Source organism: Scyliorhinus torazame, chromosome 3, assembly GCF_047496885.1.
Source record: "Scyliorhinus torazame isolate Kashiwa2021f chromosome 3, sScyTor2.1, whole genome shotgun sequence".
NCBI lineage: Eukaryota > Metazoa > Chordata > Chondrichthyes > Carcharhiniformes > Scyliorhinidae > Scyliorhinus > Scyliorhinus torazame.
Genome location: NC_092709.1, coordinates 204,901,059 through 204,918,438, shown reverse-complemented (window position 1 = coordinate 204,918,438; position 17,380 = coordinate 204,901,059). Strand labels below are relative to the sequence as shown.

At 45.1% G+C, this 17,380-nt stretch overlaps 1 protein-coding gene across 2 annotated transcripts in view; it reads right to left on the bottom strand.

The window, feature by feature from the left end:
* Window positions 1–17,380, bottom strand: part of kita (KIT proto-oncogene, receptor tyrosine kinase a) — a 186,888-nt gene that overhangs the window by 48,200 nt on the left and 121,308 nt on the right. For both annotated transcript variants that reach the window (XM_072496779.1, XM_072496778.1), the window contains exons 5-7: window positions 8,403–8,565; window positions 7,115–7,301; window positions 5,586–5,701 (exon numbers count right to left, since the gene is read on the bottom strand). In XM_072496779.1, the coding sequence (XP_072352880.1) occupies window positions 5,586–5,701; window positions 7,115–7,301; window positions 8,403–8,565 (466 nt within the window). The remainder of the gene's footprint in view (window positions 1–5,585; window positions 5,702–7,114; window positions 7,302–8,402; window positions 8,566–17,380) is intronic.

Below are 17,380 nucleotides of genomic sequence, written 5' to 3'. Positions count from 1 at the left end.
TTGAAGGATGCTGGTAGAATTAGCTGAAGGAATTTAAAATTCATTCCTCAGTACTTTTCAAAGTTCAAATGGAATCAAGGGCCGGGATTCTTCAAAAAGGCGGCTAAGTATTGACACCGGAGTAAACACCGGAGTGTTTCACGCCGGCGTCAACGGGCCTCTTGGCCCAGCGATTCCATGACCCACAGGGGGCCAGCATGGCGCCGGAGTGTTCCACGCAGCTCCGGCTGACGATACGCAGCCCTGCACCTCCGGCCGCGGGTCCGCTCGGCGGCCGCTTCCGCACCGGCCCCACGCGCCATGGCGGACCCACACAGCGGGCCGGCGCGGAAGAAGGTAGGGCCTACCCCCAGATCCCGCCCGCCGATTGGTCATCATGGAGGCCACACACCCCACCCCGGAGACTGATCCCCCCCGCCAGGACGGTCACGGCAGACGTGACGCCAAGCTACCGTCGGGTGGAACCATTCGTGAACCATGCCAGCGGGAACTTGGCCGGTTGACCACGGAGAATCACCGCGGGGGCCTCTTTCAACGGCCCCTGACCGGCACCGCGTCTGCCGCGCGCATGGCTGGCGCCGATTCTCCAGTCGCTAGAGGTTCACGTCTTGGCGTCGGACCCAATCGCGGTCTGATGCTCCATTCTCCGCCCCCGCGGTGAGCGCGATTTCAGCGCAGAGGTTCGGAGAATCCTGACCAAGTAATTTTCCAATGGGTTGATAAGTAACAAATGGGATTCCTACCTTTACAAAAGAAATGGACCCTCACATTTCAGGGGCGGGATTCTCCGAACCCCCGCCGGGTCGGAGAATTGCCAGGGGGCGGCATGAATTACGCCCCAAAGGTGCGGATTTCTCCGGCCTGCGCTGGAGTGGTTGGCGCGCCCCCGCCGGCGGCCGGATTCTCCGGCACCGAACATTCGGCGGGGTGGGAATCGCGCGCGCCGGTCGGCGGGCCCCCCCCCCGGCGATTCTCCGGCCCGCGATGGGCCGAAGTCCCGCTGCTGTCATGCCAGTCCCGCCAGCCTGAATCAAACCACCTACCTTACCAGCGGGACTGGCGGCGCGGGCGGGGTCCTGGGGGGCGCGGGGCAATCTGGCCCCAGGGGGTGACCCCACGGTGGCCTGGTCCGCGATCGGGGCCCACCGATCGGCGAGCGGGCCTGTGCCATGGGGGCACTCTTTTCCTTCCGCCTCGGCCATAGCCTCCACGATGGCCGATGCGGAAGTGACCCCCCAATGCGCATGCGCGGGGATGACATCAGCAGTCGCTGACGCTCCCGCGCATGTGTGGGCTTCCGCCGGCCGGCGGAGTCCCTTCGCCCCCGGCTGGCATGGCGCCGATGGCCTTTCCCGCCGGCCGGCGGCGCGCCAACCACTTCAGCGCAGGCCGGAGAAATCCGCACCTTTGGGGCAGCCCAACGCCGGAGTGGTTCCCGCCACTCCATCCCGCCAAGACCCCCCGCCCCGCCGGGTAGGGGAGAATCCCGGCCCAGATTCTGGAGCTTTAACCTTGGCGTGATTCAGCGGGCTGAAGTTAAAGTCCGCTCAAAGGCACGTTTAGCACCCCGTTTCTCGGTAGCTGCAACGCCAAGAAACATCTCACTATCCAACAGTACTTAGCCGTTTTTTTGGCCTCGGGGCATTTCTCCCTGCTGAGGGTACACTTGGAGGAAAGGCTCCTCACAGATCGGAGCGCCATTTTGTCCGGCAACACCGATCTTCCCTCCCCTCCCTTTCTGGCCCCCCCCTGCAATACGACACCCCCCAACTATGGATGGCTCACGGGAATGCCCCCCTCACTCTCTCCCTCTACTTGGCACCCTCCTGGGTCTAGCCCCTGCCAGTGCCAACCTTGCACCTGGGCATCCTGGCAGTGCCATGATGCCTGGGTGTCAGTGCCATGGTGCCCTGATGCCAGGGAAAGTGCCAGAGCACCACCATGCCCTGTCCCCGACAACCCGTGGTCTCCGATGGCCTGTGGGATACCCCCAGATCCTGTTACACCGGGAGGGACCACACTGTGTGAACCAGTACTAAGTGGCACCCTGGTGAGTCTCCCAGGCATGGCCGGTGAGCCTCGGGCACCGGGTGAATCCAACATCCAGATATTTCAATGAGCCATTCGCGAGGGCGATCCAGCTTGCGCTGGGTGGAGCGAGTCAGGTGATTTGGATAATAGGATCATTATGTTCTGCGATCATGTCTTCATGGAAAAATGAAGGGGCCATATGACCTGCTTTGAATTCTGCTGACACCAAGCCTGGATGGTTTGGTTGTTAAAGACTAAAGTGAGGCCCAGGTTGTTTTACTAGGAAGAAAGTGCAAGATATTCATTTTGTAAATAATGTCCCAAGCAGCTGTGCTAACAGTGGATAGACTGTTAGAGCCAGATTTTCACAGTATCATGGAGATTCCCAGGAGCTTTACAAATTACAGATGACACCTAGATTCAGAAGTCCCGCCCCATTTCCGACAATCCTGTTTATGCCGGAAGCGGAAAGGGGGTGGTGACCCACACATGAGGGAAACCCAAACTCAGTAGGGTCATTTGGACTCAGCATTGAGTTCAAAAATTAAGAAAACTAATAGAATGTTATTATTTATTGTGAAAGAATTGATCACAAAAGTCAGGAGGTTATTTCAGTTCCACAGGTGAGACCACGGGTGGGATTCTCCATACTGGCAACCGGCCATTGGAGTTTCCCATTGTGGCCACCTCCACACCATCTGGAAATCCACGGGATTGATTGCGCTGCCGAAAAACGGGATCGCCACCGAGCAACAGACCCTAGCTGTGGCGGGCATCCTGCCCTGTGCCACGGGAACATGCAAACAGTTGCTTTGCATGCATTTCAATATCATTAACAGGGCTGAAAGCCTGAATCTGCTCTCCCTCCATTACGCTCCACCCCTCACAGCAGGAACTCCACCGGGCAGGCTTTGGTGCTAGTAGTGACAAGCGCTGTCCTGATGTGATGGATCCCGTCGGGGTGCAAGGAGATGAGTCCATTACTCCGATGCCTCTCTGCCGCTGCCAGGCTGCAGAAGGAAGGTCTCCCAAGAGTCCTGGGGATTGGGTGGGCTCAGGCTGTGGGTAAGGGGTGGACCTCCCCGGGATGGGGGTCCAGTGTCTGGACTGCTCCTTCCACCACTGGACAACCTGAAGATCACTATTGGCATGGTGATCTCAGGCAGCTCTCTGTGTAAATTATTCGTCCTGGTTTGATCTGTTTAAATGCTGAAGTGGCCTTCTCAGTCTGAACTACTCTTCCTGGCACTTGCAGAACAGATCAGGTAGTTCATTGAAGATTCCAGTCAAGATGATTTTTCCCTTTCTCACACCTGCTCCCTCAGTCCAAGATTGTAAAACTGTAGCTTTTTGAATTGTCCCAGCCTTCAGTGAATGCCCACAACACTTCAAAAGCTTGAAATCCCCTCATTCCTTTGAGATGATAAGCATTCATTCAATTTCATTCCCGTACCAGCCTCCCCGAACAGGCGCCGGAATGTGGCGACTAGGGGGTTTTCACAGTAACTTCATTTGAAGCCTACTTGTGACAATAAGCGATTTTCATTTCATTTCATTTTTTCAATTTCACAGAGCAATGCCTTTCAAGCCTTTGATTGACAGCTTAATGGTTTCAACACAGCTGCCAAAAGTTTTGTTTCTTTATCTTTCTCCTGACACATGAATGCATCTGAAGTACTCTCCCCTTGATTCTGAGGGAAATGTTTATAAACATTCTTGTTATGATTGGCAGCTGCTCACCACATCAACAATGTTAAGTGCTTTCAGTGTGTTACAAAAGAGTAAGTGAAACCACTTCGCTGCTTTAATTTGATTAAGAGCTGTCAATCATAACAAAAATGTTTATAAACATTGCACTTAGAATCAAGGGCCTCAGCTCATGATATGGGAGGCACAATTTTTCAGAGTTGAAGCAAATGCTCCTGAAGAGCAGAGAGATCAGTAGAATTGTCAATCTGTGGAGTTATTTAATCTTCATCCCTTTAAAAATTAAAAAAGCAGCCAACATTTGTCAGTGGCAGGTTAAAAAAAGGTATGAAGTTATTTAAATCCCAGCCTGTTAAATGTTTTGAAAAACAGTCTGTGTCAGTGAGTGTTGAATAACAATCTGTTCTAATAGAAACAAAAGCTGTTTGTTGAAATTTTCCTGGGGGATATCATTGTGTCATTATTAAAGCTTGGCTGTTTTCTGTAACCTATAATTATCTCAGTATTGGTCCGAACTTCACGGCCTGATTTATAGTTCAAAGAAGTTATTAGAAGACTAATTGTTTTTGAGGTGGGGCTAGGAATACAAATCTTGTTTAAATTTATAAGGAATTAATTTTAAGAGTTTTGAATGGGCTTTCATAAATGGGATTTTTTTTTCCAATCCAGATAATTCTGTAATAGATAGTGAAACCTTTATTTTATCTCAACATGGCTCCCGAGATCTTCCGATTGTGGATACTGAGTAAATGGGTATTGTGGGCATATGCGCAAATGATGGAGGGTGGGCATGATGGCTAGTGGAGGTAATGTGGCGGCAAGGGGAGTGGGTGAGGGTGTAATGCGGTGTGAGGGCCAGAGGGCCTAACATTTAAGGAAAGAACTGGGACAAAATTTCAGAGATCAAAGATGAGCCTTTTAAACAGCTGGCCTCAGCACTTGGCAACCCATGTGGCCACCTCCGATCTTCATCTGATGTAATGGCCCAACTCTATCCAACTTGAATTGGACTCCCCATGGCATTCTTTCAGATGGGACTATAAATATAAATGCTTGGTTTTCATAAGGGATTAAAGAAATTTAAATATAGTGAATGTTTTTCTTATCATTGAAAGTTTCTTTTTAAATAGCGAGTTCAGCAATAGACAGTAGAAAACATTATTCAATATCAGCATGAGTCCTGAGATCTTCCCATGGTTGAAACTGGGTGAGTTGGCAAGGTCGATGTACAGGCAAAGAGTGTTGGATGGGAGGAATAGTTTGGTACATAGTTGGCATATGGGGCTGTAAAGGGTTATGAGAGTGGGTGGAAGGGTATAGATTGGCATGAAGGGTATGAGGGGTCATGGGATACATAGAGGGTCATAGGTTGACATTGAGGGTAGAAGTTGTCATGGAGGTTATGAGGATCCATTTAGGTGGGGGTACATGGTGGAATGGGTTGGCATGGGTAGGATAAAGGGTGAGGGCTACATTTTGTCTTGTTGCTTATTCCGTAGCCTTGACGAAGTGCTGGTACAGCAAGCCTGGCCTTTGACCCATTCCACATCCACACCCAACATCCTCCAACCTCTCTCCAGGGTTGCAGGCCACAAATTCAATTTTTCCATTTCCACCTGGCTGCCAGCAATAACAACCATAACAACACCTTACCCCCCCCCCCCCCCACCCCCCCCCCAAAGAACCAATTATCTTTCTGGGAAATTTTTCCCACGTCGGGTTTGCACAGCTGGAAATGATCCCAACTCTACTCCAGACCAGGGAGAAGAAATTCAGACCTAAATGAACCAATGATTTCTTCCTAACATTTGTCACATGACATACTTCAAACCATTTGTTCAACTTACTAGTTATGTGCACGTCAAATGAAACTGATGAGTTTGAATCAGAATTCGAAGCAAAAAATGTATAAGTTCCACCTTCTGTTCCCTTTACTCGAACCAGATGGAGTTCACTAATGTATCTATGAATGTATGGTAATAATAGAACAGTGACTGATAGATCAAAACACATTAATAGAAACAACATTATATTTGTCGTGAGTTTGGCACATAAATTTCTTTCAATAATATCCATACAAAATAATGATTGTGAATTATTGAATCAGATATTGTAATGGAAATAAAAATGAAGTTGCTGTCAAAGAGTCTTGCTGGCACAAACCTTTTATAGATGTGGAGAATGATTCCTTCAGACTTAAATTATTGTTGATTCTTTTCTTTTAAAATATAGATCAATTTTTTGAACTTTTTCTCTCTCTTTCTTTTATCTCTCTCTTTTATTCCAATCTATTTTACTCTTTTTATTTGTGACTATTCTGCTGGTTGGGGATTCTTCAATCTGATTGGTAAAGGAGATAAACAATTGCTTGTCCTCTTCACATAGGGCTCAAATGCTCTGTAAAGCATGCTGCACTTCTTGGATATTTATCACAGAAGAGTTTCAACTGCAAAAGCTTGTAGAAAGTCTATGGACCAGTGCAGATGTAGCAAAAGCTGGTGACATTTGTTTGCTACTGATCACAGAAGTCACCCTAATAATTTTGAATGATCAGATTAGCCTATGGTGATATGAGAAGGGTGATTGTTCACTCGTGGACAGAACTTTCCCATTTCCATAGAAACTGGTTATGTGCTGGGACTAGGAGTAAAAGAAATCAGGCCGGAGGACCATGGCAAGTGGTCAGTCAGTCCCACTATCGGACCAGTTGGAAGAGAAATGCCACTGCCACAGGGTCCTCCTAATAGTGCTCAGGCTCCACTGATGCTGAAGTGCAACAACTTAACTTGAGTTAGACTCCATTTGGGGGACTAGAGGGCCACGGATGACTGCTTTTTATCAGCGCAGCATGGTACCTCTGGGATGTGATAGCCAAAGCATCAAACACAAAGTAATTCATTCTGTCAAGGAATACCTCCTCTACAATGATGGTCAGACAGCTGTGACCAGAAGGAATTTTTAAACTTCTTCAATCCTGTGATGGGCATTTCCATTGTGAGATACCCTCATCATCTCCTGCCTGTCTGAGCAACCATTAGGGTTGCTGACTAGGCATCACCAATAGGCCTCCCATTTCACAAGGCTTCCTGCCACCGTAGGGGCCCCAGATGAGACTTCTTTATTGGTGCTTCCTGGAAGCATTCAGTAATGTCCCAACATAACCACTCTCAAGTTCCTGACCCATTTTTCGGACCAACATCAAGATCGTTTACCAACTGGGAAAATGTCATTGTCACTATCATCTAACAGTACAAAGATAAAGCAACTAGCAAATCAATGTCAACTATTGCCATTCATGGTATTAAAAAAACATTCTAACTAGAAAGTATTATACATTTGTTTTACTTGTGTGCAATCATATTTGGATATTTGGTACCTGTTTTCAACGTTTGCAGGTTTAATAAAATGATCCGATGTGTTGAGTAATGTCTCATTCATGTGAATCCAATACTGTTGTTCAGGAGCTGGATAGGCATCAAACTCCACTTTTAGCACAAGGTTGTTTCCAATATTTACATGATGCACACTGCTCTCTGCAGGTAACAACTTTATAAATCCTTCAGCTGGTTGAAACCATATAAAGGAAAGACAAAAGATCATGTCAGACATTTAACAGTACTTATAAAAGCAACTTTTGAAAATCTTTCTGCGCTAATTATAATAGATAAAATAATTCTATTTTAAATTTATTTAAGAAAAAACACCAGAAAACTGTATGCATGTATTGTGTTAATAGTATTTGCTTATGATGGTGCAATGATATACAATTATACTCTAGCTCTATTTAATTATTACGTTGTGAGTTGTACTGCACCAGTGGCAACTGGAAGAAGAAGCCTCAAGGACAGTACAACCAGGAACTTAGCAATCAAGTCAGAGCTTCATGGAGCAGAACGTTTAACTATTTGATTCCTAATCACATTGTCATGTTTGCATCAGTGAAAATTTGAACTTGCTTCGCATCAACGCAACATTTTCTGGAGAAATGAAGTTCAGCGAGATCCAGACCACACTGGGCGGAGCAAGTCAAATGACTCACAATCAGCCTGGCGGGGAGCCCGATTTGGGGCTTTCACATGATTCACCTGTTGCCCCCAGATCTTTGCCTGGCGGAACAGTGTCGCAGAATCGTGCCCGTAGTCAATTTTTAGGAGAATCGCGCCGTATGTTTCTAAACACCAGAGAGAAATTTAACACTGACGTGTTATGTTTTGTACACTGCACACTGCGCTTCTCCTTAAATGATTTAATGGCTAGGTAAGACATAAGGGAGAAGGGAGTATAAAAGAATGTTAAAGGTTAAGTGAAGACAGGTGGAAGGAGGCTTGTGTGGAGCATAAATGAAGACATAGACCAGTTGAGCCAAATGACATGCTTCTGTGCTAGAGAGTCAACCTAACCAGTCACAGTAATATCCGAGCTATATTAGCCCACAGGATAACAATTAACTATAACAAATAAAGCCTTATTCTGCAGAGTTAGTTTGTGACTGAATTAAGTTTTCAAGTGAACTTTGGATAACTTCATACCTTAGTTACATCACAGAAATTGTGTTGTGCGAAAAAAACACTTTACATAGGCCTTTTTTAACCAGATCATACAAACTCAGAATCCACTATTTCAGTAACATTTATCTTTTTCAGAAATGTAATGAGGTATTTTACCTACAACCTGTAGAAACACTGAAATATTTGACACGCCAAAACCATTTTTGGCAAAACATATGAAACGTCCGGTGTCATTGACTGTCACTGAATCAATACACAATACTTGTACAGCTTGATAGTAGTCAGGAAAGTTGTTGGATGACTTTTTCACTTCAGCTGCCTGGAAGTAATACATGAGAGAGAATAATTTTATTTCAAGCAGTCAGTTATTTTCGGAATAATAGTGAACTACACTTAACATCCTCTTGTCAAAGCTTGGACTCAGCAACATAATTCTTTACTATATTCTGTTTTGCAGAATTTCTTGGCTTAATTTATGGATGATTTTCATAAATCCCTGTAGTTCCACGCTGTGATAAATCATGCAAATTAAAATTCCAGTTAAGTCTGGTAGCCTAAGTCATTAACTTTCTTCAAGCACAAAGTTCTAGACTTCAGTCATAATATATTTATGCTTCTGTGTGGCCAATTGCATAATAAATCAAAACTTTTGGCATATTACCTTCATTGCAATATAAGTAACCTCTTAGAAACTGATAGTAATTGAGTGGTCAGTCCAAGAACTTAACTGTATACCTTCCCTATTTGCTTGTAGATTGAAAGTTAAACAAGTTACAGCAAGATACAAAACAAAAGAGTAAAACAGAAAATAGATAGCCTGAAAGTCCGTATGGTTGAAAGGTCATTGACCTGAAATGTTAACGCTGCTGCCAGTTCTAATAAAGAGTCAAAGGACTCAAAGCATTAACTGTTTCTCTCCTAATAGATGCTGGCAGACTTGCTGAATTACTCCGGCATCCTCTGATCTGTATTTCCAGCAATTTCTGTTTTTGCAGTTAATATGGTCAGATTTTTCATTTGCATCATTAACTTGCTTTAATTTCTCCATTATAATCATAAAGTAATATATGAACATATTTGTTGTTCATTAACCAGTAACACTGATTTTAATGTAAAGCCCGTATCAGGGAGATAATAATCTTTATTGTCACAAGTAGGCTTACATTAACACTGCAATGAAGTTAATGTGAAAAGCCCCTAGTCGCCACATTCCGGCGTCTGTTCGGGTACACGGAGGGAGAATTCAGAATGTTCAAATTACCTAGTGGATTGTGAAATCCTACTGTCAGTCCACTGGTTCTGAGGTTCAAAGCATAATTTGCCTGCAAAAATCGTGTTTAGTCAATGATGATTTTAGTTTGGTTTTAAGTAAAATCTTAAACTGCGAAAACTTGCCATGTCACTGGAAGCTCCATTATGATATGCATTTATTTCATATTTTTGGGCGGCATTATCAATATATTCTGTGTAGATAAGGAAAGCTGTGTCTGTGTGTCCAGGATTAAACAAAGGAGAGGTTTTTGAGTCAAATTGTCTGTGGCATCTAAGGGATGAAAGAGTAAAGGCCTCTTTGTATTGTAATGAGGCCTTACAGTGGGTTTTAGTTTATAGCTAAACAGAATAGGCTTGTATAGAATTCGCGCAGAGTGAATAGAAATGGAACGGTTGGCTGGAAGAAACAATTGAGATTTATTCAAAGTATACACTTAACTCTCCCCTCCCCGACTTGCAGCCAACTTTGGATGCAAGATGCTGTGATCGGCAAGGAGTCCATGAAATGGAGGGCACGACAATTTTGGCAGCTGATGCTGGCATCGGCAGCCTATTGGGGAGGAGAAGGCGGCTCAAGTGTCAATGTGGGAAATCTTTGCCCCTGAATGGTGTTCCAGCGTATACATGAATATGGCCAGTAACGGGGCCCAAAGCCGGATAACAGCGGATGCTATGTGGGGAACTGCCTGATCTTCCTTGAACAGACCCAATAGGGGCTTACGGCCTATGAACACTGCAAACGTACGCCCGTAGACATAGTGATGGAATATTTTCACTTCAAAGGCGACGGCCAGACCCTCCTTCTCGATCTGCGCGCAGTTCCTCTCTGCATCAGCAAGTGTCCTGAACACGAATGCTGTGGGATGCTCCGAACCATCGACATGCAGTGGGCAAGGATGGCCCCAACCCCATAAGGAGTGGTATCGCATGTCAGAAGGAGTGGGTTGGATGGGTCAAAATGGGTCAACAGTTTGGAGGATGAAAGTTGCCACTTTACTTCAGAGAAAGCTGTCCACTGAGTCTGGGCCCAATCCCATGGTTGGCCCTTTTATAACAGTAGGTAGAGAGGGGCTAACATGGTTAGCACAGTCAGCCTCTAATCTGACCCTTCACCAGCCAGTACAAGTGCAGACCTCGCACTCTATTGTGGCTCTCCTAACGTCTCAGCAAACCCAGCATCTGACACAAGCACGCTTGAGCTGCTATGAGGTTTCACTATTGCAAAACCCCTACCTCTCTTTTCATTGCTGTTCTACCTTAAATCCTGCTGTGTTCCTCGATCAGCCCCCCGGTTACCTTGCGGACCCGCCACACGATTGTTTGCTTCAGAATCACTTCCTTACCCGGATTTAGTGGACCGACCTATTGATAATCCAGATCTAATTTTTTATGTTGATGGCAGTTCCTCCATTTCTCTCACTGGCATCCCAGTTGGGATATGCCGTGGTAACCGACACTGACGTGCAGGAAGCAGCAGCCTTCCAGACCCCTGCCTCTGCACAAAAAGCCGAGCTATTCGCCCTTACTCGAGCATGTATTTTGGCCACAGATAAAAGTACTAATGTTTACACTGATTCTAGGTATGCCTTTGGCGTGACCCATGATTTTGGCCGCCTCTGGCAACAGCGAGGCTTTCTCACCTCTGCGGGAGCTCCCATTCAAAATGCTCTTTGGGTTAAAAATCTCCTCGATGCTATTCAGCTTCCCCATAAATTGGCAATTATTAAATGTGCAGCGCACTCAAAGGGGGACACTCCTGTTCAATTAGGAAATGCCCGTGCTGATTCAGCTGCTAAGGCTGCGGCTATATCAGCCTCTCTGATTGTTCCCAGTGGGGCTAATCAGGCTCTAAACCAGGTACCTGCATTAGGAACGAAGGGCATGCCAGAGATAACTGAAGGTCAAAATTTACAGAGGGACGCCTCTGATTCCGAGCGCACACTATGGAAGTCAATGGGGTGTTCACACTCCTTGACCCGAGACCTCTGGCTTACTCCCGTTGGTCAAGTTTGTATTCAGAATTCTTTATTGCCGGTACTTATTGATTATTTGCATTCTTGTACCATTCTTGGCAAGGAGGGAATGGTACAGCTACTCCTAAAAACTTGGTGGCACCCAGATTTGAATACAGCAGCACAAACGCGGCTGGATCGATGCGTCATTTGCATGAAACATAATAAGGGTAAAGGCATTAAATGCCCTCCAGGAACCACTCCCTTGCCAGGTGGCCCTTTTGCCTGTATACAGTTTGATTTTATCGAATTGCCAAAAGCACAGTGCTATAAATATTGTTTAGTAATAATCGATGTGTTTAGTGAATGGATTGAAGCCTTCCCCACCACTAATTGTACGGCACATACGGTGGTGAAGTTGTTGTTAACGGAGGTCATTCCTCGTTTTGGGGTACCCAAAATGGTGAGCTCAGACAATGGACCACATTTTGTGGCTCGGATCAATACTGAATTGTGCGAAGCACTCGTAATTAAACAGCAACTGCACTGCGCGTATCACCCGAAGGCTGCAGGAATTGTGGAGCCAACGGGACTTTAAAAGAAAAATTATCTAAATTAACTGAAGAAACTGGGTTAAATTGGCTAAAAGTATTACCATTGGCACTGTTTCACATGCGAGTGACTCCCCATTCGCGGACCGGACTGTCAGCTGCAGAGATAGTCTATGGTCGGCCAATGAGGACTCCCTGGGATGCCGATGAAAAACCCCTAGAGGGAGTAGACCTCCATGTGATGGAACAAATGCAGAACTATTTAAAGCAAGTAACACTTTCTCTGAAGTTTCTCCACTCACAGGTGAAACAGGCACATCTCCCAGTAACGGCAGGGACAGCCGTCCCTCGATATCCAGTGATCAAACCCGGAGACCACGTGTTGGTGAAAAACTTGGACAGAAAGAAACTAGGACAATGCTGGAGCGGACACTTCCTCGTACTACTGACTACACCGACGTCCGTCAAGCTTGAAGGACGTTCAAGTTGGATACATCTATCCGATTGCAAGAAGATAGTCTCCAACCCAGACGAGAACACAGAATGAAGACCTTCAGTATAATTTTTGGACTCTCTGGACTATTTAGCCTTAATGGCCACTCGGTAGTAAAAAAAATGAACTAAACGAGACCTGCCTTCCAATACCTATTTAAATATGTCATATCTTTATGCCGAAAAATTGAATGTAAGCAAGTGTTGGGTTTGTACCCACATCCCCGTCCATTCGAGGGAAGGAATACCTCTCCAATCCTTGCTGGACGGTTGAATGGATTTTACGACAAAATCAAACAGGGAGCAGGGGAGATAGAGGGGATATGGAAATATGCAGATCTGCTGGCTATGACATGACTACATTTTCAGCTTCGTACCAACCTACCTATAATCATGCCTTGACTCCACCCTCCCTCACTGTCCACTCGTATAATGTTCAAGGTTCCATGTGTTTTAATAAATCAGGGAAAGGAAAGTTAATGGGGCAAAGTAGGTGCAACCTTACAGTTGACTGGCAAGGACCAGTACCAGGCATATCCAGCAAGGGCATGTTTAACTGTGATTGGTCCAGGGTGTGGAATATAATCTCTAACAGTTCATGGGGACAGGATCCCCAATCCCCCGGATGACATTAGCTGATGATTTTACGGCCTATAATGGGACCTATTTCATATGCGGCACTAAAGCATTTCCGTGGCTTCTCATTGATTGGACAGGATCCTGCTTTTTGGGATATGTCATACCTCAAATGCGTCACCTACCCACCCTTAAGCACTCCCCCTTGCGAGCAAAAAGGACTATTTCTAAAACGGAACAGTTCTTTATGATGGCCTTTCCCTTGTATGGAACGGGCAAGGCAACCAACGAACTGATCAACATGGCCTCAGCATTGGAACAACTGGCGAACGTAACGGCAGCAGAAGCCAGGGAAACTGGACAGGCACTGGCTGAGGTCTCAGCTGAGCTAGTGGCTGTCCGGACCGTGGCATTACAAAATCGACAGGTTTTGGATTATCTGTTAGCCTCGCAGGGAGGAACGTGCGCTAACGTAGGTCAGGAGTGCTGTACTTATATTCCAGATGGCTCTGAAAATATCACTAAACTGGCTGACCATATTAAGAGACAGGCTGCTCAAATTCAAGAGATTGCCGCTGAATTGGCAGTGAATATAACGCGCCGGGTTGGCTAGGGTGGTTGGGTCACAGATTATTTGACTGGATCTTTAAGGCCTTCATGCTGTTACTACTTCTGTTAGTAGGGATAGGATTGCTTGGTTGCTTGTGTAAATGCATTTTCAATCGAGTCATGGATATACCTATTTAACTAGTTGTCATGATATGACAAAAGGAGGAAATGTGATATGGTACGAATAAAGTAATGGCATGATGGGAAAACTGGTCAATGGGAAGACTGGACAAAATATTTGATACAATGTAAGAAATGCTGCCCTAACCATTTCAGACCCCTGTAAGACTGATAAGGCCAACTCTGCATAACTTGAAGTATGAATAAGATCAGAGAAGTCAAGCCATTCCAAAATACCGGACCTCGGCAACTCCTGATAAGACTAACTCGTCATAACCCAGCGCCGTAGGAATAAGACAAGATAAGGTCAGGAAGAAATAAGTCTCCTCCGACCTCTCAATGTTCCCTCCAAGGACAAGATAATGGTATGAGTGATGTGACAAAGAGCCCAATAAGGTCAGCAGGCATTGCTTCCGTTTCTACCTCCGATCAAATTCCTGAATAAGCTGTAGTCACGCAATCTTGATAATGATAATGTATAAATACTGAACTGATTTTCTGTAAAAGTGCGGACTTGAGAAGGAATCAGCAGTTTCACTAACTGCTCTCTGACCTCAAGTTTCAACCATTACTGCATGCAGTCTCTTCATAAATAAAGCCTTGTTATTTTGTCTCAACAAGCGTTGTTGAATCTTTCTACTACAGAAGCAGGAAAATATTGACTACAACACAACAATATAGGTTTATTCAAAGTACACAATGACTCTCCACTCCCCAAAGGGTTTCTCAACCCAAGTTTTTATACTATGAGGGCTTTCCTCATACCAGGGAAGTTTGTATTCTGTGGAGGTCACAGGGAACTGGATAGTCCCTGTTCTAAAGGAGATAGCTGAAGAAATAGTGGAGGCGTCGGTGATGATGTTTCAACAGTCACTGGAGTCAGGGAAAGTACCAGAGGATTGGAAAATCGCTGTTGTAACCCCCCTGTTCAAGAAGGGAACAAGGAAAAAGATGGAAAATTATAGGCTAATTAGCCTAACCTCGGTTGTTGGCAAGATTCTAGAATCCATTGTTAAGGATGAGATTTCTAAATTCTTGGAAGTGCAGGGTCGGATTAGGACAAGTCAGCATGGAGTTAGTAAGGGGAGGTCGTGCCTGACAAACCTGTTAGAGTTCTTTGAAGAGATAACAAATAGGTTAGACCAAGGAGAGCCAATGGATGTTATCTATCTTGACTTCCAAAAGGCCTTTGATAAGGTGCCTCACGGGAGACTGCTGAGTAAAATAAGGGCCCATGGTATTCGAGGCAAGGTACTAACATGGATTGACGATTGGCTGTCAGGCAGAAGGCAGAGAGTTGGGATAAAAGGTTCTTTTTCGGAATGGCAACCGGTGACGAGTGGTGTCCCGCAGGGTTCAGTGTTGGGGCCACAGCTGTTCTCTTTATATATTAACGATCTAGATGACGGGACTGAGGGCATTCTGGCTAAGTTTGCCGATGATACGAAGATAGGTGGAGGGGCAGGTAGTATGGAGGAGGTGGGGAGGCTTCAGAAAGATTTAGACAGTTTAGGAGAGTGGTCCAAGAAATGGCTGATGAAATTTAACGTGGGCAAGTGCGAGGTCTTGCACTTTGGAAAAAATAGAGGCGTGGACTATTTTCTAAACGGTGACAAAATTCATAATGCTGAAGTGCAAAGGGACTTGGGAGTCCTAGTCCAGGATTCTCTAAAGGTAAACTTGCAGGTCGAGTCCGTAATTAAGAAAGCAAATGCAATGTTGTCATTCATCTCAAGAGGCTTGGAATATAAAAGCAGGGATGTACTTCTGAATCTTTATAATGCATTAGTTAGGCCCCATTTAGAATACTGTGAGCAATTTTGGGCCCCACACCTCAGGAAGGACATACTGGCGGGTCCAGCGGAGATTCACACGCATGATCCCAGGAATGGTAGGCCTAACATACGATGAATGTCTGAGGATCCTGAGATTATATTCATTGGAGTTTAGGAGGTTGAGGGGAGATCTAATAGAAACTTACAAGATAATGAATGGCTTAGATAGGGTGGATGTAGGGAAGTTGTTTCCATTAGCAGGGGAGACTAGGACCCGGGGGCACAGCCTGAGAATAAAAGGGAGTCACTTTAGAACAGAGATGAGGAGAAATTTCTTCAGCCAGAGAGTGGTGGGTCTGTGGAATTCATTGCCACAGACGGCGGTGGAGGCCGGGACGTTGAGTGTCTTTAAGACAGAAGTTGATAAATTCTCGATTTCTCGAGGAATTAAGGGCTATGGAGAGAGAGCGGGTAAATGGAGTTGAAATCAGCCATGATTGAATGGTGGAGTGGACTCGATGGGCCGAATGGCCTTACTTCCACTCCTATGTCCACATTCCAAGGCCTCCGTGGGGGTTGTAACAGTTTGAAATTTACATTTGGGGTAAAGTACTGAAATTGTAATGTGATTATTGCATTTTTAAAGAAGTTCAAAAGGTGACAAGAAACATTTGCACATTACAGGAGCTGTGAGTAAGCAGAAGCAGACATTTTAAATTTTATTGATCCAAAATGAAGGAAGTGTAAAGTTTAAAGGGATTTGTGAAGACAATGAACAGCGAGAACATGAAAGGGGGAAATGTGTCTACAAGGACAGATTTTCAGCTGGAGTGGAGCAGCTGGAGGGGAACCCCACTGAAGACCAGCTTCTTTGTACTGGAGTTGCTGAAAAGCTGTGAATTGAGAAAAGCAACTTGTGGAGCATTTTGTTTGAATCGGTCTTTGGAGAAACCATGTCAGCGTGTCTGGCTCTGGAAAGGTGTAGAATGTACTTTGGTATGTTATGAAAGGCAAATTCTTGATTTGGATAATATTTCCTCGATTTTTACAGTTATGAATTTATAAGGGCTGTTGCCAAAATGTTAGTTTCATTGTGTACCTTTTGAAAGGCATTTCTGAGGGGGTTATCTTCTAAGATCTTTTCTAGCTGTGTATCTTTTATCCTGTGTGTTTTAAGCTTTACTTTTTATTTCAATAATCACTTTAATTCTTCAAATTTTAAAAGTTATGTGCTTTTCTGTTCAGTAGCTCACCTTCCATGTTTCTACAATGCAAAAAAATACCAGCTCCAGTTGTTACTTTAAAATTGAAATCGAATTGTATCAGTCTCCATGAGAGAATCGGAACAATGTGATAATTTTGTAACTTTCTCATTATTTCAGTTAAGAAGAGCAACCTGAGCTCTACTAGTTTACAGGTGGGCACTTGGTTAAACTCCACTGCCTCATCAAAATCTTAGCTATGCCAGAGGTTTAAGCTGATTGCGGGACTAGTCCGCGGTGAAGGAATTAAATGTAATAGTGGGATGTTATTCGTCTGCCTACAGTTAGTAAAGCACCACTGCATTTCTTCTCATAATGGGAACATCAGCCTGACGAAGTAAGGGTGTGGTGCTATGAATGAGAGCGACACAGTAAAGATTGGAAGATTGGTGTTTGGATACTGTTATAACGTGCCTGCTTACCATTGGCTGGGGACTAATGACAATCCCACAATCCTGTGGGAGTATGAGCTTCCCCAATGAGGGGGTGGAGAAACCATTAGTAAACTCCAAGTATAAATAAAGC